Here is a 23,425-nt window from a genome sequence, read left to right as displayed (position 1 = left end):
TGTGTCGAAACAAGCACCCACGGTTCGCAGCACAGGGGCCAGAACGAAGTCGGACCGATCCCGCAGCACTCTCCACCGATCTCGCTCCCGGACACGATCTCACCGTTAGAAGACGTAAGAACGGCTGGTAGACTCTCAAAATATATATTGCAGTGGAAAAAGGTAACGCGGGATCCAGAGGTGTTAAAAGCGATTCGAGGCTATGAAATACCCTTCTCCTCACCCCCGCCTATTCGTAATCGTTTACAAGAGCCGAATTTCTCTGCAACCATGGCCGAGGCCTGCGATAAAGAAATTCTACGCCTACTTTCGAAGGGTGCTATAACAGCCACTTCACCCTCTGCGGATCAATTTTTATCACAATTCTTTCTCATAGAAAAGACATCGGGTGGAATGCGTTTTATCTTGAATTTAAAAGATTTGAATTATTTTTTATTTCCCCCTCATTTTCAGTTAGAGGATTGGCGCATGGTGATTCAATTGATGGTCCAGGATTCATGGATGGCGACTATAGATTTGGAAGATGCTTACTTACTCGTCCCAATCTCTCTCAGAAGTCGCCGCTTTCTCCGTTTTCAGTGGCGTAGCATCACGTATGAGTTCGCAGCCTTGCCTTTGGGCTCTCCACAGCACCATATATATTCACTAAAATTTTGAGACCAGTATTGGCCCGATTACGGAATGAGGGATTTTGCTCGGTTGTCTATTTGGATGATTTTCTGCTCTTCGGGTCCTCGCGGGAGGACTGCTTGGAAAATCTAAACGCTTCTATGAACTTGCTCTCGTCTTTAGGTTTCCTTATTAATTTTTCGAAATCGCAACTTATCCCTGCACAATCCTGCAAATACTTGGGGTTTATTTTTGATTCCGCGGCGCAGTCGATTGCGATTCCCCCCAAAAGGCACTCAGCTCTTCTTAAAATGATCTCCGATTTCTCAAGAAAATCTAAATGCCGAATTAAAGATTTTGCAAGCATGATCGGTTCGCTAATTTCAATATGTCCGGCGGTGCAGTACGGACTCTTGTATACTAAAGAATTCGAGAGAGAAAAATTTCTAGCACTAAGGGATGAAAACGGTAATTATATGGCCAAAATGAAAATTTCTCTCCACTTGGCTAAAGAGTTCCAATGGTGGATTAAGATCTTATCTGATCATAATCAGGCTTATTTTATCCGTTCAAATACAGCAGTTTGAGAGATATTTTCAGATGCATCTCTAACGGGGTGGGGCGCTTCTTGTGGTGAGTTGCATACCCGAGGATGGTGGTCGGAAAATGAGAAATCCGCTCATATAAACTTCCTTGAACTAAAAGCTGCTTTTTATGGTTTGAAATGTTTTGCAGAGGATCTTTCTAATTGCAACATCCTTCTCCGCATAGATAACACGACAGCGATATCATACATCAATCGTTTTGGCTCTGTTCAGTACCCGCATCTATCAGCCTTAGCAAAACAAATCTGGTCATGGTGCGAAAAGCGTAATATCTTGTTATTTGCATCTTATATTGCCTCGATCGATAACTCTATCGCTGATCGAGAATCTAGAATAGTGAGTCTAGATACTGAGTGGTCCTTATCACAAGCCGCCTTTTCAATGATTCGGTCACAATTTGGCCCTTTTGACATAGATCTATTCGCTTCAATCATTAATGCAAAATGTGCAATTTACGTATCTTGGTTCCCAGATCCGGGCTCTATAGAAGTAGATGCATTTACATTTTCTTGGTCAGGTGTAAGATTTTTTGCATTTCCTCCCTTCATTTTAATACCTCGAGTCCTTCGGAAAATTATAAACGATAAAGCGAAGGGTGTTGTGGTAGTGCCCTGGTGGCCTTCACAAGCCTGGTTTCCCTTGTTTTGCCGTCTCCTAACCAGAGAGCCCATAATATTCTCGCCATCTTACAATTTGCTCTCTTCTCCTTTCAGAGATCACCATCCTGCATGGAGAACTCTTTTCCTGGCGGCAGGGAGCTTATCCGGCTGGCCATTCAAAATCGAGAAGTTCCGCAGGGGGCTCTAGAGACTATGTTAGCCTCATTATCCAGTTCAACAGTTAGGCAATACTCTAAGCCTTTGAAAGACTGGTGGTCTTATTGCCAATCCATTCCGATTTCTCCTTTCGCGCCAAGCCCTGCGCAATTTTTAGAGTTTTTAGCTCAAGAGCTGCAACAAGCAAACTCATACTCATCAATTAACACCATGCGTAGCGCTATCTCTCTTATTACGCATAACGAGATAGGAAATCACGCGTTAATAAAACGCTTTTGTAAAGGAGTAGGAGTCCTGAAACCTCCTCGCCCTCGTTACGACCTTATTTGGGACCCGGCTCCAGTACTAGCTAAACTCGCCACCTGGTTCCCTTATGATTCGCTCTCGCTTGATGTTATTACAAAGAAATTGGTCCTACTCCTCGCCTTGGGCACCGGCCAACGTGTACAGACGCTTGCGTCTTTTAAACTATCTCAAATTTTTAGGATAAACTTGTTATCAAAGTACCAGGGCGCATTAAAACATCCGCCCCAGGTCGTTCACAACCGTCCTTCTCGTTCTCTCCATTTGAAGGTAACGAAAGTCTTTGCATTTACAAATTGACTAAACATTATTTAGAGGTAACCCGAAATCTACGAACTCCTTCGGACGATTCCTTTTTCATTTCCTTCGTTCGCCCTCACAGGGCCGTTGGTCAACAGACGATTAGTCGCTGGTTACGTTCGAGCCTAGAAGACTGTGGAGTTAGGACCGATTTCTTCGCATCACACAGTACGCGCCACGCTTCTACTTCTCGGGCAGCCCAAAAAGGAGTAACTTTAGATTTAATAAAACGGGCTGCAGGTTGGTCGGGGTCATCCCAAATTTTTGCGCGTTTTTATAACCGTCCAATTATAAATCCGGAAGAATTTAGCAATTCCGTCCTACAGCCTTAAATATTCATAGGTCTTACTGAATTTAAAAAACTCATAGATAAAATTTTCACACCTTATAGATAAGATTTTATAGATAGGAGCAGGAGTACTTGAAGCTATTTTAAAACCTGCGAAAAGCGTTTATCTTTTCTTTCTATTCCCTTACTTGTTAATCCAGGTTTTAATAGCGCATAAATGTGTAATGTCATTAAGTTACTATCAAGATATATTCTTTTGTATTAAGATGTTCAATAAACGGAAAAACTAACGAGAAGAATCTAGTTTTCTTCTCTTTCTTCAAAACGCAAATCGCCCTCTGAACATCTACATTATAATTGTCCATACGGACAAAACCACAGAGCATAATTGTAAAATCAAACAAACTCACCGAGTGAAGTTCGATTTGAATTATGCTTGTGGTTTTGTCCGTATGGACCTTTTTCCCTCCCATAATAGAATTTTCTCCCACCCAATCTTAAAATTTACTAAGGCGATTTGCTTTATTCTCTGAACAAATGATATGGCGGAACGGAATAGAACCGTAGGAGACTGAAGGCGAGAATACCCGATCAAGGGCGCCACCTTTCTTTTTTCGGCGCCTATTCTAAACTGTTGGTGACAAAGTGTAGGAGGAACGCTACTACATTATAATTGTCCATACGGACAAAACCACAAGCATAATTCAAATCGAACTTCACTCGGTGAGTTCGTTTGATTTTACAATTAATCTACATTGGTGGAAATGGACACAATTCACAGTATTATCTTTAACATTTTAAATACTTTAGTCTCTTAAGTTGTAAACAATTCAAATCGGATCACAATTACAAAATTAATTTCAGATGTTTTGTACTTGAATTTTTTTACACATTTTATTTTTCCTCTTTTTTCTTTTCACGTTGAACAGAAATCTATACAGACTTTTTATGTAATTATTTGAGGGTTTGATTCTTTTTTGATTGATTTCTTCAAATATTGTCAAGGTTTTTTTACATTGTCAATTGATAAACTTTTTATATTTTCATAAAAGAATGATTTAATATTAATAGTAAGGACATAGGGGATTGACATACAAAAGATATGGTATTTGATTTTTTGTTATATCTTGATTAGTGCTACCTGAAAGTATGATTAACCCTTAAACACGTACGTGGGTCTGAGAGACCCCATATGAAGTTTTGAACGCTTGCTATGTGAAGACGGAATGAGATAAGAGGTTCGGACCAAGACGTAAAAAAAGTTTGAAATCTCCTCTTTCGATTGATATAGTTGATCAACTTTTTTGGTCAACTAGAATTCGAACGGCACGGCAATAAAGTTTTGTTAGGGTCAATGCGACTCATATAGTGTGTAAGTGAAACTTTTTTGTGAGTATTTTACATAAAAAAGCTAGACAAAATACGTTCGAACAGGTCGGTTTGCGAATGTTACTCGCATATACTTTGTTTAAAGTTGGAATACTATAAAATGCTGTAGAAAAGGGAGTTTTTCCGAAATGTATCATGAAACACATCCATTTTCAATTTTAGACACTATTTAATCAAAAATACCTCATATTTGCCTTGTTACATAAGTACATTTTTTAATAGAAATGACAATAATATAATTTTTTTTTTAAGTATGAATCTTTAGCTTTAAAACGCCGTATTGTAAAGCTCTTCAAAGTTTTTTGTTGCAAAGATATGATTTTTTTTTTAAAGTATATTTTTAGATGCCCAAAAATACCTCATATTCTCCATGTTACATAATTATACTTTTTAAAAAGAATGACTTTGCCAAATTTTATTTTGGAAGTGTGACTCTTTAGCTTTAAAATACCGTATTTGAAAGTCCTTAAATGTTTTTTGTTGCGAAGATATGATTTTTTGAAGGAAAAGTGGATTTGACCAATTTCTCCAATTTAACCAATTTTTGCTTAATGGTTTTTCTTTTATAACTTCACAATGAATTATTTATCGCCAATGCCGATTGTGCAGTCACATTCCTGAGATTTCGAACTTTTGTTTAAGAAAAAAAATCGTAGAAAAATATTGATTGTAATCAAAGATATAGCTTCTCAAAGTTGAAAAAGTCTCCCAGACCCAAAAATGTTTTTCCGTATTTTACAGGATCGGTGTGTTTAAGGGTTAAGATTAAGTTTTTTGCACGTGTTATTAACTCAAGTATTTAATACGATTTAATACCTAAAGACTGAAAAAATCACTTCCACACCACCTTGCGGTAGATAGCATGGTGCGTTTTTTTTAAGTGATATTCCCAGTAGGCCTAATCCACTTTCTTGCATTTTTTTTTCTTGCCGAACTTTGCGTACGAGAACGGAGACGGCACTTCAAACAATTCTTGCATTAAAAATGCAAGAAAGTGGATTAGGCCTACTGGGGATACCACTTAAAAAAAAACGCACCATGCTATCTACCACAAGGTGGTGTGGAAATGATACCACTTTATCATTTTCTTACCACAGCGCAAAAAATTACTTCTTAAATCGCGCGTATCTGTCACGCGTTGTTCATGCATGTATGTGTGTATACACACATTTGTTATGAAAAAAGATATATTTCCATATTTAGATATTGTATTAAAAAATTTTATTTTCATAAGAAAACGAGGAAACGAGCAACTCAGAGCGACGATCTAGCACCGCTTGCCGCTCGCGAGTACCCATTGCTACTTCTCCCTCCTTGCCGAGCCGCTAGCAGGCCGCAGCTACTGCTGCTTTTCCCTCCTAACCTCACAGCGCCGCGCAGACAGCCGCGGTTGCCTACGTCTCGGCAACCGGCGGGTCCAGTGGTCCTTGCGCGCGGTGATACGCGCTTATTCGCAGACTTTATTAATTTTTTTTTTTTTCGTTAACTATGGCAAATATTAAAAAATGGTAAAGGACTTTTCTGCTCAGTTTTACTTAATCTATCAACCCACGAAACCACGGATGGTAGTTACCTGACACCCTGTATATTGTATAAGTAAATGACATGATTGAATAAATATATTGTAGTTTTATTACAAGTATTTAAGTTATGATTCAATTATTTTATTCTTTAACAAGAAACTTTGTTTATTGATATAACTAGAAATAATGTACTTATAAAATACTTATTGTATTATATCAATGTTATACTTATAAAATGTCATACTTATGACAGCTAGTATACATACCATTGAACTAAGGTCAATAGATAATTTTTTTTTTTGCTATACCAGCATCATCTGCCACTAGATCTTAAGCAATGTGAACTTCATTTTCTCCGTCTTCTTCAATGTTTTCATTTTCCCGGCCTTCTAAAATGTATTCTTCTATGTCTTCATCAAATCTTTCAAGACAGATATTGTGAAGAACTGTGCAAGCAATTATCACAAAAGGGATCATGTCTATTCATATCTAGATATTTCAGCCTTCAAAATCTTCCTTTTAGCAATGCGAAAGCCCTTTCCATGACTTACCTAACTATAGACAGTATGTTGTTGAACCTTTTCTGAGCCTGCAAAGAAAGAAAAATTCTAATAATTTCATGGTTTGGACATGCAAAGAAGTTAAGAAAATGTTCACTATATAAGAGAGACTAAAAAATGAAAAATTAATGATACTATAGATACAAGTACCGAATGTACATACATACAAAGTATACATTCTCTGTAAGATTACCACGATCACGAAAAGCAGAAATACACCAACATAAAACAGGATAAGCCTTATCACCAATGATGTATTCCTCATTAGGGAAATATGATAGTCTATACCTTTGCACTTCTAACCACAAATCAGAATTTCGAAATACTCGTATATCACCGACAGAGCCTAGGTAACCGGCAAAGCAATCCAAAAAGACCAACTCTGAGTCACATATAGCCTGAAGTATAACTACATACTTTTTTTTATATGCTTGTAGAACAGAGAGTCTTTCTGAAAACGAATCAAGTTTAAGCAAATCTAATAAGAAGTATCACATATTTAAAATTAATATAAAATTATCCAGAACTAATGAACAGAGTTAGGTCACTATGTTATTATGAACGATTTTAATAAACAAATAAAATATCAAATTTTCCGACTGTAAATGCAATCATCTTCAATGCAATCATCTTCAATAAAATCAAATTTTTTTTAATGACCTTGTTTATCTAACCAAAACACATATAAAATTTTGCTTGCATATGTTTTGTGTGTTATATTTTGTAATCATAGAAAAAATGACATAATTGTGCATTTTTAAATTAGATGAGCTTTTGGATTACTCCGCACGATACAAAATAACGTACAAATGTATACTTTACATTTCTTTGTGTATTAAGATGCCAAACTTGGTTATATTCACCAATTAAGATTATTATATATCATGTTATCTTGACAGAAGTTTAACACTTATACTGATATTTCACAGAAACAAATCAAAGAGAAAAAAAACATGTATATTTGTTGTGCTGTATTGGAAAGTTAGTCATATTGTATTGAAAAACACAAACATTTGCGAGCGAAATTTTATATGCGTTTCAGTTAAAGAAATAATATTTTTGTTTTTTTATTTCACTAAAGATAGCATTTACGGTTGAAATGTTTAATATTCTATTTGTTTATTATAGCTGTGTCTAATAGCCTCTACTTATTAATTCTTGACAATTTTATATTGATTTTAAATCTTTATAGTACACAAAATATTTATTCATTTTAATTTCAAGCTCGCTCAACTTTTTGCATAAGATCATATGATTAGAATATTAGATAAACTCATCAAGAAGATTTGCAGTTTTCAAACAAAAAACCTTACTTATGGCTGTTTTATAGAAATATGCGTATCATCCACTGCTCCAATAATATCAGGTAGTACTGACAACCTCTGAAATTTTTGTTTTATTGTTGCTAATCTGTCTCCTCTTGGCCATTGTATTATATATATCCATTTTTGGTGTATTTGTTATATATCCATTTTTTGTTTTTTTCAGATTATGCAATGGAATGCGAGGACGATTGCGATTGTCCTTACGAATACGATTATTCTGATAAAAATGTAAAGTGAATAAAATTGTGTTTTTGCTATTCATTAAGAAGCGAGTGTACGTGTGAACGTTGTAAAATGCAGCGGTGTAGCGAGTAATGCGTGTGCGTATGAAAGATTACGTGTGAACGATGTAGCGGGTAATAATGCGTGATATCGAGGGCATTATAGAAAACTGTATTTTTTTGTTTTTTATTAATTATATATCAGCTACAAAAAGTTCATTAAAGTTTCTTTATTATTTCATAGTACAATAATTTATAGTAGTTTTTTTTTCGTTTTCTTCGAGTACATTTATTTCTTTCATTGTTTTAATTGTAAAAAGAACCAAAGTATAGAGCTAGCAACTCACATTCAACAATGTCGTTTTTATCGTAAGATTCGTGTTCGCGAATAGCTTTCGGGATATTAGCATAATCGGAAACAGTAGACGCGATCAAGAGAAATCGCGATAATTTCGCATCAATGTTCGCAGTTATCGCGGTCAGCGAATAAATCAAGCGGTTCACGCAATGTTCCAAATTAAACATGTTATAGACGGTACTTTTAGATAATGCTAGACAGGCTGTCGGCGTCTCAATCCGTAGCAGTGGAACATTATTCAATTTACCAAATCGCAATGTAAAGTTTCCAATATACATTCGAGATTGAGATTGTGACTCATCGCCGTTGCTCGAGTGTAGGTGCGACATCACAAGGCGTTTTTGATCGACCAAAGCCTTCCACGTATTGGGCGAAAAAGATATATTTTTCCATGACAGTCGCCGAGCAGAATGCTCCCATAGGATGGGGTGTTCACGACAATGCCAATGTCTATATATTTATACCCTGTTTTTTTAGGAGGTATCTTCTCTCTAATATCCGTACGAAGGAACATCTGAAAGAAAAAGCATTAGTATTTTTTCACAACGTAGAGAAAGTTTGAATCTACATACTTACGTAATTTTTCTTATCTCATCGCTGCCACTTTCCTGTTCCGCATCGTCATCATTTTTTCTTCTCTTTGCGTTTCGATTCTCGCTGTTCTCCTGCTCCGAAGGAATGTTGTCAACATTTTTGGCGCTGAACGTTCGCTTCTTCTTTTGCGAGCCTTCATTTTCATAGTCGACACGAATATGTACTTCACTTGGGAGCGAATACATCCTTGTACGATGTTGCTAGCTGGATCGTTATACATATACTAACGGAGGATTACGAGTTACAGTAGATTTGTCTAAAAAACTAGACGGGGTACTGCTAAAACTAAAAACGTAGTACTATCATAGGGTTTTAGCCGGTAAGAGTCCGGCATAACCCCTTCTTCCACCTCGGGAAGGAGGAGGTATCCATGAGGATTTCCCAATGTATAAAAAAAAAAAAATCATTTCTCATTCTTTATCATACATTTCTCATTCTTTATCATAGGTGGTTTTTTTTTAAGCGAGGAATTATCTTCAATAAGTCGATTTAGAAACTCGCGTAATTGTTGTATTATTCCATTTTTCGGATATTCGACACCGAACAGCATTAAATTAAATCTATCAGCCATTACAACGGTTTTTGTGAATTCGTTAAATTTATAAAAATGTTTCTTATCGAAAAAATAAATATAACCGTCGACATAGTGAAAAGCCGATTGGACAGTGATTGGAATCACAGGAAATATCGTTTGCAATGCGAAATATTTAACTACGCTCATAGTGCATTCATTTATCTCGGCTACGTTGTTTTCATTAAAAATAATATAAGTTCTTCCCTTGTTAGTATTTATTACGGTAATGATTTCCGCGTCCGAGGATAAGCCTATATTCGTGATATTTTTTGGCCAACCAGATTTCAGGGTAAAACTGGGATACTCAAGTAAGAAAATTTTATTTCTCACAAATAATACAACATCACCCGAGGGTCTTTGATACGCCGCCGTTATGGTAACATTTTTGGGAAGAAAAGTCATATAATCTGTCAATACGATTGATTTGCTATATTTTTTATCCTCTATACCCATTGACCATGCATATTGTTTGTACGTAATAAACATTTTATTCTCTAATAACAACATATTATCTATATACGGCGCATCACATATACTTAAGTATTCGGGAATTTGTTCGGTGGGTTTTATCGTCGTGGTCGTCGTCGTAGCTATTTCATTCATCACTTCATTGTTCTTGGCTCTGTATAAATTCTGAATAGCTAATGTGTCATCAATGGACAATTCCACGGGATACGGCTCTAGACCAGAACCGTAAGCATACATCACTGCATCCTTACGGGAACTGTGCTCTAATCCTAGAGCGTGACCGATCTCATGTGCGAGCACGCGAAGCAAATGCATTGTATTCGGAGGATTTTTTTTCAATTGTATAAACCATTGTTCTGCGTTATCAACGTGAATGTCAGCAGCAGCGATAGGTCCATTGGTAGAGAAACCCATAGATATCGCGTGTGCAACAACTCCACCTTTTCCGTCAAATACTTCTCTGCAGATTTGAGCGTTGAATAAATCCGACATCGTGTGTCTACTCGCCTCGTACGATATTACAATATCGGGCCCCAATATTTTACGCTCGAAAGTTAACGGTGTCTTTGCTGCACACAAAAAAATGCCTGTTCAGCCATTGTCAGAGTTAATTTATCGGCAAATTGAAAATTCCACGTTAAATGCGTTTTTGTCCACTTTGGCGTTTGCCTGTATTTTGTTTGTAGTGTGGAATATCCCGATTACCGCATCGCGGTCGACGCATCACATCTAATGTCACGTTATTCAAAATACCGTCACCAGACAATTGATAATATTCTTGAAAAAACGCAAGTGCATGAGTTACACTCGAATTATCCATCGAAAGCTGCGCATTATTACCATCGAGATAGCCATATTTGTAAAGATACGATATCACATCGACATCCTGAGTCACGCAATTCTCTGGCTTAACAGCAAATATAATGGCAACGACAAAAATGAGCGTGACATGCATCGCGAGCAGTTTGAGAGCGTATTCGCGATTAGAAGACTACTAAACTGATCAAGCTGTGATTTTGGCTACTTATAAAGAATGCGATACAAACTCTGAAAGAGGAGGGAGGGAATGTCGACAAAAAAAGATACCGATTGTGAAATAACTTTTTTTATTTATCATAAGAGAATCGCGCAATAATGCGAAAACGTATAATTATGTACATTAGTAGCTTTATGAGAGATAATACAATCTTGTTAGTAATACTGCGCTAGCGGCAGCGTATAATTAAAGCATTGAATCGCGCAAATTTATCAAAAGAGAACAAAGGCGGTAAAAAAGCTTCTTATCGCGGTTGTGGCCGTCATCAGCATCATCCTCGTTATCACTCTGTTATTATAGTGCCAGAGAACGTATTTCTGTTAAGTCATTAGCGTCGGAAGAAGTAAAAGGCGCCGAAAGTCTTCCATCTCGTTTGCGGTCAGCATCGTTATCGATACTTTTGTCATCCTCAATAATGTCACCATTACCGCCGCCGTCATCGTCGTCATCGTCGCAAAACTCACCAATATCGAGATCTCGAGTCTCCCTCTTATTTCTCTTTTTTTTTTCTCTTGGTGAATATGGAATTGATGGTGGAAATAGATTCCTCGCGCATTGCGACCACCATTCGTACAATTTAATAACGTTATCCATAGCACAATTTTTAACATGACGCCTGCAGTGGAACGATCTCGATGCTTTCAAATCCCTAAGTCTCTCAATATCCTCGAAGTCAACCTCGATACTGTCTATTCTGCACTCGTGATCCTCGTCAAGATACTGTTGCAGCCACGTCTTTTTTTTGAAGCTCTTTAACGTATATGATGATTTCGTCATCCTTACCATCAAATAGCCCGTCAAGCACAGCGCATCTAATTAGTTTTTTTGCTTGTCGAAACTCAATATCACCATCCTTCCAATGCAAATGATGGTGATGAGCCGTTAATCAATTTGCTTGTTGTTTTTCATCATTCGTCAGAAGATTCCATGCTAGTGGCGCACGAAATACATAATGTGTAAGTTCGTCGCCCCGTCGCAAAACAGCTACCTCCTTGAGTCGAAAAATGTCGCCCATGTAAGTCGACAAAAATTGGTACGTCACTCAATTCACGCGCGCGTGCTATTTTTGTCGTTAAAAAAAGATGAAAACAAACGATAGATGCAAACTGTGACAACTGTCTGATTGTGTCTGATTTTTTGCAGAAGCGAATGGGTTTTTTATAGATCGGCGATGACACGTTGCGTAACAGTAGTAGTAGCATTGATGTTATCTGTATCGAGGTTTGCGGTTTTAATATTCACTACACGATTTTGCGTACTACATTCGTTAGAGGAGAAGCGAATAGGTTTTTTATAGATCAGCGATGACACGTTGCGTAACAGTAGTAGTAGCATTGATGTTATCTCTATCGAGGTTTGCGGTTTTAATATTCACTACACGATTTTGCGTACTACATTCGTTAGAGGATTATATTGCACCACTCTATCATGAATAATAAGACAATAAGCCGTAATATTTTCCGGAATATTTTCTTTATACTCAAATTCAATGCGAACATCTACAGTGGCGCTTTTTACTGATTCGTTTTGCCTCGAACAATCAATAACCACGAGAGGGCCATTGTGCAAAAATTCTACGAAAGACAAAAGAGGTTCGCGATTACATCCATAATAAACTTTTCTAAATTTTGTGTACATATCGTACAATATAGCGTACTTATGATTATCGTAATCTAAATTCATATCGTTGTAAGGATAAAATTCAGAATTTAAATATAATTTTACATTGGTAAGTTTACAATGATCGAATTTAGAAGCGTCTTCCGCAAAAATATTTTGTCTTCCTGTTTGCAACGTAAAAATTATATATCGCGGTTTTTTCAATTGTGTAGCAGTTTTTACAGCCCACAAATGTTTGGTAGTGCTCTGTAACAGCGGAAACTCGTACAAGTCCCAAGATCGAAAGCCCATGCTAAGATATTGACCACTCTCCAATGTTCGTAAAAGCGCCAATTTGTTAACATCGTTCAACATCACGTGTGGCATCTTCCATTGTACTCTTAATAGAGTTAGTACCCGTTCGTCCGTGGAAATATTTGCAATTATGCAATTGGCGTCATTGCGTGCGCGTATAAGAATAAGTTCGTGACGCGCATTAATAATAATCAGACGTTTGTAATCCTCGCAAAATCCTAGAAGAACATTGAGGGGTACACAATAGCTGAATTCCCCCGCAGTCCGTTGCATCACGATATCCCATCCCGCGTTTTTCAATATTCTGCTTCGTTCGTCTGTTAGCGATACATAATTTTTCATTGTGCTCGTTATGCCTACGTTTCTATTTCTATCGATCTCTACGCCATCGAGTTCATATCGAATCTCATCGAACATAAACGCTACACAATTATTAACTCTTCTCATTGGCGTCATTGTCGAACTATCCTTATCTTTCGATGTTGACGGCGTGTTAATCTGTTTTAGCGAAAACTCCCTCGACGTACAGAAAACTCTCACATGGTAGAGTATACAAATCCTGCTGCTGTATCGGTATGCGTATCTTATCGCTATATCCAAAAGTGGTGTTTGCATACTGATTGTAAGTGTGAGTTTCAATTTTAACAATACAATCGTCGAAGACGGGCTTAGCTCCGATACTTAGAATATCCTGGGCCACATTCTTTTCTCACGACGAAATCAAGCGATCGTAAAAACGCAACATTTGCTGCCGTCAATTCACGTCTTCTTCCTTTAGTCCTTGCGATGTTATTCCCGTCTCTTTCCGGATAATACGTTTGCGATGCACTTTCCTTCGCGTGAGACTCGTTCAGAATGAGCATCATTTGCATGCGAACATATCTATCATTTTCGTCGTAAGTGAAGTCGAATCGTTACGTCCTCACCGCGGAAATCGATCGCTCGTCCGTTCTGATCGACGACACGCAACGTAATATCGGTGACACTCTGCGCAATGACGGGAAGATAAATGATTTGAGCCGGTGTGATCGACAATTTATATCCCGATGGAACGTTCGTCGCAAATTCGTGAATCGTATGCACCGGTTTATCATTGCTATACGCGCCTGTGGTAATATTACATTCTACGCGAATAATATTTACATTCATGATATTTACTGGTTCGTCGGAAGCGTACCATTTGTTCGGTTGTAATATGCGAGATGAAAAACCCAATAGCAAACCGATATTATTCGGTTGGGTAAAATCGACTTGAAAGACACATCGTATCTCACTTTTCATAGTATTATCGTTGGCGCGAATAATTATCGAACGTTCACCCTTTTCATCATTGTCATCCTCGTAATCAAAAAGCTAACCGGTATCATCAGCAATTACATCAGAATATCTTCCGTCGCAGTTACTTATTTGTTGCTCGCGAAGTATGGCGGCTCTCAGAAATCTGTTTATAGCTGGTAATTCGTATGATCCTTCGGGAATCGTTATTGTTTTATTGTCAAAGTAAAACTTATTGTTCGTAGAATTAACATTTGGTATTGTGTTATACGTTTCAAAATTCGCAAGTCCCAACTCGTACTCGCCATCGTTGAGATCGAAAGCGGGAAAGTAACTCGCCGAAAGGACGCTGCTTTTTCCAGTTAGCGTGAGAGTCAACGACATGACGAAAACCGATAAACTTTCTTTTTCGAATCGATCTCCCAAAGAAACTGTAAACACAATTGTCCACAAATGTTCTGATCGAACGTCTGATACGAATGTCGATTGTACAGTAAATTTATATCGTTCCCCAAATATCGCTCGAATTCTCTCGGAGGCCGAAGATTGCCGAAACCATGCGAAGTAAATCGCAATATTTACTCTCTTTGCATAAGCAACCCAATGAGTGTCCGGCCCTGTCGAGTCGTCAAGGTTTACGATTCCACTCTCATTGCGACGCGGCTTCGTCGGAAGCGCATCGCGCATAAATACGCCCCTGAAAAACGGAATACGCAATCGACACGCCGAGCGATGCAACTGCTCATTCGTCGTGATACCAGAGCGCGGCAATTCGAGCATCTTCAATGTTTTCGTCCACGACGTTTTTTTTCCGCTTTTTCTCTTAACACCGCTACCACGTTTGTACGGAGACAAACGTAAACTACGTCCCTCCAAGGCGCGATTATGACGCTGCATTTCCTCGAGTTGTTGTCGCGATGCTTTATTAGCATTTACAGCTTTTGCCACGCTAGCCGCTCCGCCCGCCAGAGCACCGAGTGCCCCCAACAACGGTAAAAACGGTAAAATGCTTCCACGTTTAGCCATAGGAAGTATTCTTTTCTTTTTCGTTGTTCTCCGTCCACGTCTTTTTAGGCCCATACCTAATTTTGTTTTCGCCTTCATTGCAGGTTCCATATAGCGGTTGCGGCAGCTCTCTCGCCAAATTTCGCATCCCTCGCTGTAATTCGTTCACGCGCCTTTTCCGCGAGCGCTTGATCGGCAACGTGACGATCAGCAAGATCGCTGCTTCGCGAATAAGCGATATCGTGTTCGCGACACGCTGAATCTAATGGGTTAATACCTCGATCACCACGCGCTAATCTCTTCGCTAGACGAGTGCCGGGCCCGCAAAATTGATATCCTGGTAAATGAAGCTCGAACGGAAGCGCGTTTATCGCCTTATTCAATAAACCGGCACCACTTACATTGTTTTGCGTCTCGAGATACATTCGACGCAATTTTTAACAATTGGTGGAGGACCGTCTATATGCGTCCGTTGCCACGGGCGATTGTAATGTTTCAGACATACACGATAATTCTGCACCTCGGTGTCGTTTTGCAAATGTTCAGGTAATTTATCCCAAATACGTTCCACGTAATTGCTGAATTCACCAAGCAAAATAGCTTTAGAAATATGACGTAATTGTTCGGCAGTCAGATCAAGAATGTCGCGTTTTTCCGTCAAGATGAGAAACATCGTGATCACTGCAAGAACAACTTTTTCTCGCGCAAAAGAAGGTATAAATAGGAGAACGATTTTGTTGTTACTTGCGCACGCGCATGCAGTACGATGCGGTTTCTACAGCAGTCGCGACGAATCGGTGTGTCAAATCTCGATCATAAAACGCGACTGATTTCCGTCGACGCAATTGGAGAAACACGCAGGCATGGATTTCTTCTACCAAATACGATACGCTGCATTATCTGTGGCCCGTCCAATTGCGGCAAAACAAACGTGTTTATAAGTCTACTCGAAAGTCCATACGGCGTGCGTTTCGAGAATATTTATGTGTATTCCAAATCGTTGCAACAACCAAAATATCGTTATCTCGAGGAATTACTCGAACCTGTGAACGATATAGGTTATCACGCGTTTTCCAACAATCGTGACGTCATACCACCAAACGAGGCGCTTCCTAATTCGATATTTGTCTTTGATGACGTAGCATGCGACAAACAAAACATCATCAGGGAATACTTCGCGATGGGACGACATTCAAACATCGATTGTTTCTATCTCTGTCAGACATATGCTAAAATTCCAAAACATCTGATACGCGACAATGCAAATGTCTTGATTTTGTTCAAACAAGATAGCATGAATTTAAAACACATTTACAACGACCATGTATATACCGATATGTCATACGAACAATTTCGTGAATTATGTAAGGCATGTTGGCAACGCAAATACGGTTTCACAGTAATAGACAAAGATAGCGCAATAAGTAACGGTAGATACAGGCGGGGGTTTAACGAATTTGCCATATTGTAGAACGATCAGTAAATTTCGAGCATTACATCAAAAACATACAGGTAAAATGAACGATGTGAAAAATATCGCAAAAAAAGAGAGAACAGCGAAAGAAATCGCTAAAACGCGGGCTACAATTCGTAAAAAACACAGAGCATTGAAAACTGGCACAATAGAAGAGGAGGTCGCATTGGAGAAACGATTCAAACCAATCGTGGAACCGTTAAAACGAATCGCACGGCACACAAAGTAGAATAGTATATCTGAAAACGACACCAATATTAAAACAGAGGACGATAATACCAATCACGACGCTGATTACACATTTGCGTTAAAACATCCTACGAAACGAGCGAAACATATAAACATTTCAATTATGGATACACCGACAATCAGTTCTACACCATTGGAATCAAGGAAATTTAAATCGTCCGACACACGAGAAGATGAAGAAGAGGAAGAAAACGAAAGAGAACAAAGGAAAGAAATTTTTGAAACAACAGGCTCATCCATACCGTCATTAGGAACATCCGTTAGGCGAACATTAGGTACTCAGCAAGGTTTCGAAACGCTACACAGTCAATTGGGGAAATTAGATCAAAAATACATAGGATCGTTATTGAGCGTGATAAAAAAAGCGAAATCGATCACGTATACGGAGTGTATCTCGGTGAGAATGGAACGATGCTCGGTGACAAACGATTCGACGTTAATCCCGATGACTCAATGATCATCGACACCGTAAAATACAAAGGTACACCCGATTTGTACGAATTAATTTTCAAACGATTTCCCGACGACGCAATTTACATCGAAGTCGATCACCAGAGGTACAAGAGCATTTTATTAGCAACGAACGCGCATAGGCGCAGTCGCGACGCTCTTATGCCTATCATGGGCAATAAAGGATACAAATATAAACACATCATTGCACCACTCGTGAGTGGTGAGAAAAAACGAGGCGCAGGCATACTATCAGCGATGAAAGTAACCAACGACAAAATAGAATACGTTCATTGGGACGATCCAAATGAATTAGTAGATCGTCTTCGATTACTCGATTCGTCCAATCGAACTGGCAATCATGCTCACGTCAATGAAATGTTATCGATAATCGAGGAACTTTGCGAGGCAGGATTAATTATAAATTGAATTGTAACAGAAATTCCGACGACAGTGTTACGATGTCCGTAAACAAGTTTGGCATACCGTCCACGGAAAGGATCGGCAACGAATTAAAATTCGAGAGATCACGATCGGCAATTGGCGGATTGCAGAACTTCGTGCGCAACAATACGCTCACATTACACGGAGAGTATTACGACGCAAAGGAGCGAAGAATTTGGTGCGTAAATACATCAGAACTCGATACCGACGTCACAAACAAGAATTACGTTGAAAACGCACTCAAAGATCTACAAAGAAAATTTCACCAATCAATCACAACCACAAACAATCACGTTGAAAGCGCATTTGAAGATCTACGAAACAAAACGCAACAATTGAGCGAGAATACGAAAAAAACGTCGTCATATCAATATCGAGGAATTATCAAAAAACATAACATCATTGCAGGTCAATACGAAAGAATCGATAAAGCGACTCGATGATTTTAACGCACAGATTTTGGTGCGCGCAAACACTCTAGAAAAACAAAACGCCGAAAATAAGACTGACATCGTTGGCATCTTCTCAAAATTACTCGACTTAACAGATAAATACAAAACCAGCCAGCTTCTAGCAACAAAAACTCACGAAGATATTACTCTTCTAATCGCACAACATCATAACGCAATCACGGAACTATCGAGTACAAAAGCCTTCCCCAAAGATCTACTTGACAAAACAAGTCGCCTCGCATTGGAAACTCGAAACGACGTCAAAAACTTAGTGGAAACAAGAGCAACGAAGGATTCGTTGAATCAAATAACAGACAAAGTATCAATCGATATCAAAAAATTCGTGACCGTGGTAAACGAATTAAAAGACAATGATACGAAACAACGGAACGCTAGAGAATTAGAGAATTAAAAAATAAAATGGCTACCAAAGACATGATTGCCGATTTGAGAAGAAAAATTGATGCAAAAGCAGAGAAAACCTTATTAAGAGAAACGTCGCTTGCATCGTTCGATCTCACAAAAAATATGATGAGTGATGTATCGAAGCAACTTCTTAAACTCGAACATAAAACAGAATAACTTTACGCACTGTAAATAGAATGTGATACACCACCGCACAGTAGCAATGAGCATCGAAAAACAAACGCTCGTGAAAGAATTGCACGCGCCAGCTCGACGAAAGTTTCCACGTCGCCGTGTCGTGGTGCGCGGCTTCGACGATTTATGGCAAGCTGACGTGGTCGAAATGCGTCCCTACGCGCAACACAACAACGATCACAATTATATTTTAACTGTTATCGATGTACTAAGCAAGTACGCATGGGCAATTCCGCTGAAGAACAAAAATGGAAACGAAACAGCTGCAGCATTTTCCAAAATCTTTCACGAAAACAAACGTTGCCCTAAAAATTTACAAACGGATAATGGTAAAGAATTTTACAATTCCATAGTTCAGAAACTTGTAAACACTCGCAATATCAATCATTATTCGACATACTCAGTAATGAAAGCCTCTGTAGTAGAACGATTCAACCGCACACTGAAGAACGATATGTGGAAATATTTCACACTTAATGGATCTTATCGTTGGATCGACGCACTCCCAGATATCAAAGTACAATCATCGCAAGCATAGAACAATCGGCATGCGTCCGGTAAACGTAACCCCCAAAAACGCTGAAAAACTTATATCACTCGTATACAATCGCACGAATATCGCCGCTCCAGCAAAATTCAAGACAAACGATCCGGTACGCGTAAGCAAGTTTGTAACGTTACGTCCCTCCGCCGCGCCACACTCCGGTCCAAACGCCAAACGGAACGCGTAAGACCGAGCACGTGCACACGCTCGGCTAAGCTTGCCGCGATCACGCGCTACCATGCATGCCGCGTGCCGCGTTCGGCAAGCGTTCCTACTCCGGCCGGCCCAACCGCGCGCGCTGATTGGTACATGCGACCGCGCGGACCGCTATATAAGCCGGCAGCGGGCAACCGAAATCAGATCGCTCCGAGCCACCGATCTCGCACCTACTCCGCTCCTGCGCCGGGTATTCTCGACGCTCCTTAGCTTGGGTATTCTCGAACACTTCCTCGGGAACGGGAATTCTCGTTCTAACTTTCTCGCGACGGGCATACTCGTCGGTCCTAACGGCTGGGAATACTCGGCCAATCCCATCCTCCGTCCGCGACGAGAATACTCGTCGTTTCCGCGGCTGGGTATCCTCGGCCAATAGGAACCGTCCGTCCCGCAATTCCGTTCTCGGGAATTCTTGAGATCAACACCATCGTTGGGAATGCTCGACGCCGTTCTCCGGCTCAAACCGCAAACCTGTGCTCCACGGGGTGACAACACTCCGCGGGGTGAGACCACTTAGGTCTCTACCGTCGACCGCTCTCGCGTATCGCGGAACCGTCGATTCCGAGATCGCGACCGTCCGTCGCGCGGGCCAAGCACGGCCCGTTTAACCGCAAGTTAAGTAGCCGCTTCACGGCAACTCCGATTCTTACTTCTGAGCGCCTGGCGTATAATGCCAGTCCGTCCGTATCTGAAATTATATGAGTCCGTTCTTTTATATTAAGTTACGCCGCCAATTATATATTTTGTCCGCGGAATCGATGATTATTTCACCGAGCGACTCCGATTGCTACCTCCGAGCGCCTAGCGCATAACACGCGTCCGTTTTTCTAGTTACTTGAATCCGTTTCTTCTTTATGTTTAGAGTTACATTAAGTAAGCCGCGAATAAATTGTGTCCGTTCTTTTAGTTTCACGCATCGCGCAATTAAAGCACTCCAGTGCCGTAATACTACTCGCGTATCTCAATGTTATCCGATACCGATATCGGAACCTTATGATTATTTTGTACACTTCTAAAATACATTTAAGCTATTTTGTTTTACCATCAAACCACGGCGTTATCATTGAACACGAACCCGGACATCCGGCGAGCACATCCGAGCAACCGATCCTGAACACAATCCCGTAACCTCACCGAGAAACTACCAGCGTTACAAGTTTAAAACGATATTCGAAAAGAGCTATACACCTAATTGGTCCACTAAAATCTTTCGCATTGCCAAGGTACAACATACAAACCCTGTGACATATCTGCTCAAAGATTACCGAGAAGAACCGATCGCAGGAGGGTTCTACGAACAGGAATTACTACGAGTTTCCAATCCCGATGTGCATCGTTGAGAAAATTCTGCGAAAAAAAGGAGACCAGGTCTTTGTGAAATGGTTAGGATTGGACAAAACACACAATTCTTGGGTGAATAAAAACAATGTATTATAACACATTGTAAATACAGCACAAAATAAGAAACATAAAAACCAAACATAATATCCCACTATTTTTTGCAATTTCTCTGCAGCACCATATACACCTCGTGCAACGCACGCGAAGCCTGTATTGAATATATTGCTTAGAATTACGATACTGAATTACACATCGCCCCGTATCATATAACGTCATGAGAAGTTTTGCTTACTCATCGTTCACCAGAAAGACGAACAAACGAAACTTCTCACAACATCACTTGACACGAAGCAATATGTAATTCAGTATCGTAATCTCAAGCAATGTATTCAATACAGGCTCTGCATGGCGCAGCTTTACCGTGTATTAATATACTACATATAGAAAACTAAAGGAAACAACGAATTAAAAAAGAATAGTTACACAAACTCATAACCTCATAATATTACTACATATTACTACTCATAATATTACTACAGCACAAAAAAACATATTATCCCGTTATTTTATAATGTCCCCACGGTAGAGTAGCTGTAGAGCCAGAAATATCGCATATCATCATATGGACTTAAAGCTAATTTCTTGCACCGTATACACCTCGTGCAACGCAGACCGTATACACGTTTGATCTCGCGTCACTTCTTCCGTATCGTTCAAACATCGCACATAATCCTCGAAAGTTATACATTTCGCAACTAGATTTTTCTTAACACCCTTAATTTTTTTCGTACCATTTTTGCCAATCACTCGCAAAGCATACATCTTTGCTCTTAATCCTACAAATTCACTTATGATCGAACCAGCATTTTCGTCTTTCATCAACCCGGGCACCTTTTTATTAACGCGCGGCATTCCATACACATTACCTCGAGGGTAATCGCTTGTATCAAACCTCGCGATATCACGTTTTATGTTCTCATAGATATCGTCACATTCCACATGATATAACAAACTATCAGTATACATAAGTTTAGATTTATCAGCATAAGTAGACAACATGTAATTATAGTGAAATTCGTATAGACGTATCTTAGATATATCTGAAATACACATTCCTACATATATTGGTTTATACATTTTCACTTCAAGCCTCCGTAACTCAACAGTCATTAAGTCCTTGAAAAATACACTTCTACTATGGAAATTGGGCTTTGATATCAACGCCTCTGCACCAAATCGCCCATCCCAACGAGTAAGAAGACGAACATCAACACGATTACGCACATTTTCCATTGTTTTCCCAAACACCGCGTTATTCATCAATTTGTACAAATTTCTTTCAAAATCATTAACCGCACGAGTTCTCAATGCCGTATTAAGATCAATATATCCACGCAACCACGTTGATTGACGAAATCCTAAAATTCGGTAGATCTTTTTCAATACCATACCGTGCTCTAAACATTGCTGTAAATTACGGTAATGAATTACGTAACGCTCTTTGTCGTAAAGAGTAGCAAGAAGTTTGTCAACCTTCCTACCAGGCTTCTCTCGCGTCGGGCAAAACGGAAGATCCTTGTGACTGTCGTGAATTTCTTCCGGATACCCAAGATCGACCTCGAGAATATATTCAACATCCGATTCGCGAGTCACTGATTCTAGCTTAAACCGGTCAACATCAATCCATTTAAAATCAGTATACGGTAGAGGTTCACTCATCGCCCATCCGTAAAGATTATTTATATCGTAATACATTAAATTCGTTGACGGTAAATTTGGTTCATATATCGGCGCATATCTGTTATTAACTTTTGCATACCTGTTCGAACACTGAATCAATCCTCCACGCACACCACGTTCCACAAATAACAACATATCAATATCAGTCAGCAATTCAAATCGTATACCAGTATATTTTAGCATGGCGTCCCACGTATAGCCTGGTAATGTGTAATAATGAGCTGGATCCAATCCGTAACTATCCAAACAAGTCTCGCGAAAATTCTCAAATACATCAGCTAAAAGCAATACATCAGTTTTGAGATACAAATCACTATACTCTCCAATAGTCCGAATGTTAAAACGTTGGCACACATCTAACGCATGACGATAATCACTTTCAGATACGACCTCGCGAGTCAACGAACTATAAAATAATTGATGCGACGGTAAACAAGTTTCCATCAACCGATTAAAACTATCAACATACTCATATGGAAATACACCTTTGCGCGTAAGAAAATCAAAATCGGTCGCACTTAAATGATGAAATTGAGAGCGTGTTATTCTCAATTTACTTTTATCGAGATACGACGTCAATTTTTCTAAATTAGCACTGAGAAATTTGAACGAATCAACAAATCGTAATTTTATTTTATTTGTTCCCCATCTATTGGAACCAGTATCTTTTACATTCTTCGTAAACGATATATATTTTTCCTTCGTCAGCGGCAACAACTCAACTTGACCCTCAAAAATATTCGCTACGTCTTTAACGATAAAATGCGCATCATATCCAGTCAAATTGTGGA

The 23,425-nt window shown here is 39.2% G+C and overlaps 3 protein-coding genes and 1 pseudogene across 3 annotated transcripts; all 4 read right to left on the bottom strand.

Annotated features, from left to right (window-relative positions):
- Positions 1-2,066: 2,066 nt before the first annotated feature.
- Positions 2,067-9,037, bottom strand: LOC113005440 (annotated as a pseudogene).
- Positions 9,038-9,255: 218 nt separating this feature from the next.
- On the bottom strand, positions 9,256-10,386 carry LOC105205971 (matrix metalloproteinase-14-like). The gene has a single exon (XM_011175506.2). It carries the CDS (start codon positions 10,384-10,386, stop codon positions 9,256-9,258), a length of 1,131 nt encoding a protein of 376 aa, XP_011173808.2.
- Positions 10,387-12,304: 1,918 nt separating this feature from the next.
- LOC105205980 lies at positions 12,305-13,459 on the bottom strand. Its single transcript, XM_011175513.1, has one exon. It carries the CDS (start codon positions 13,457-13,459, stop codon positions 12,305-12,307), a length of 1,155 nt encoding a protein of 384 aa, XP_011173815.1.
- Positions 13,460-21,512: 8,053 nt separating this feature from the next.
- Positions 21,513-23,078, bottom strand: LOC105200606. The gene has a single exon (XM_011168240.2). The coding sequence runs from the start codon at positions 23,076-23,078 to the stop codon at positions 21,513-21,515; it is 1,566 nt and encodes a 521-aa protein (XP_011166542.2).
- Positions 23,079-23,425: the final 347 nt, after the last annotated feature.

Source organism: Solenopsis invicta, chromosome 6 (assembly GCF_016802725.1).
Source record: "Solenopsis invicta isolate M01_SB chromosome 6, UNIL_Sinv_3.0, whole genome shotgun sequence".
Lineage (NCBI taxonomy): Eukaryota > Metazoa > Arthropoda > Insecta > Hymenoptera > Formicidae > Solenopsis > Solenopsis invicta.
This window is presented reverse-complemented; position numbering and strand designations above follow the sequence as displayed.

Coding starts and splice junctions, on each gene's coding strand:
- LOC105205980 (XM_011175513.1), bottom strand. CDS start 13,459: ATGCAAACACCACTTTTGGATATAGCGATAAGATACGCATACCGATAC.
- LOC105200606 (XM_011168240.2), bottom strand. CDS start 23,078: ATGGAAACTTGTTTACCGTCGCATCAATTATTTTATAGTTCGTTGACT.
- LOC105205971 (XM_011175506.2), bottom strand. CDS start 10,386: ATGTCGGATTTATTCAACGCTCAAATCTGCAGAGAAGTATTTGACGGA.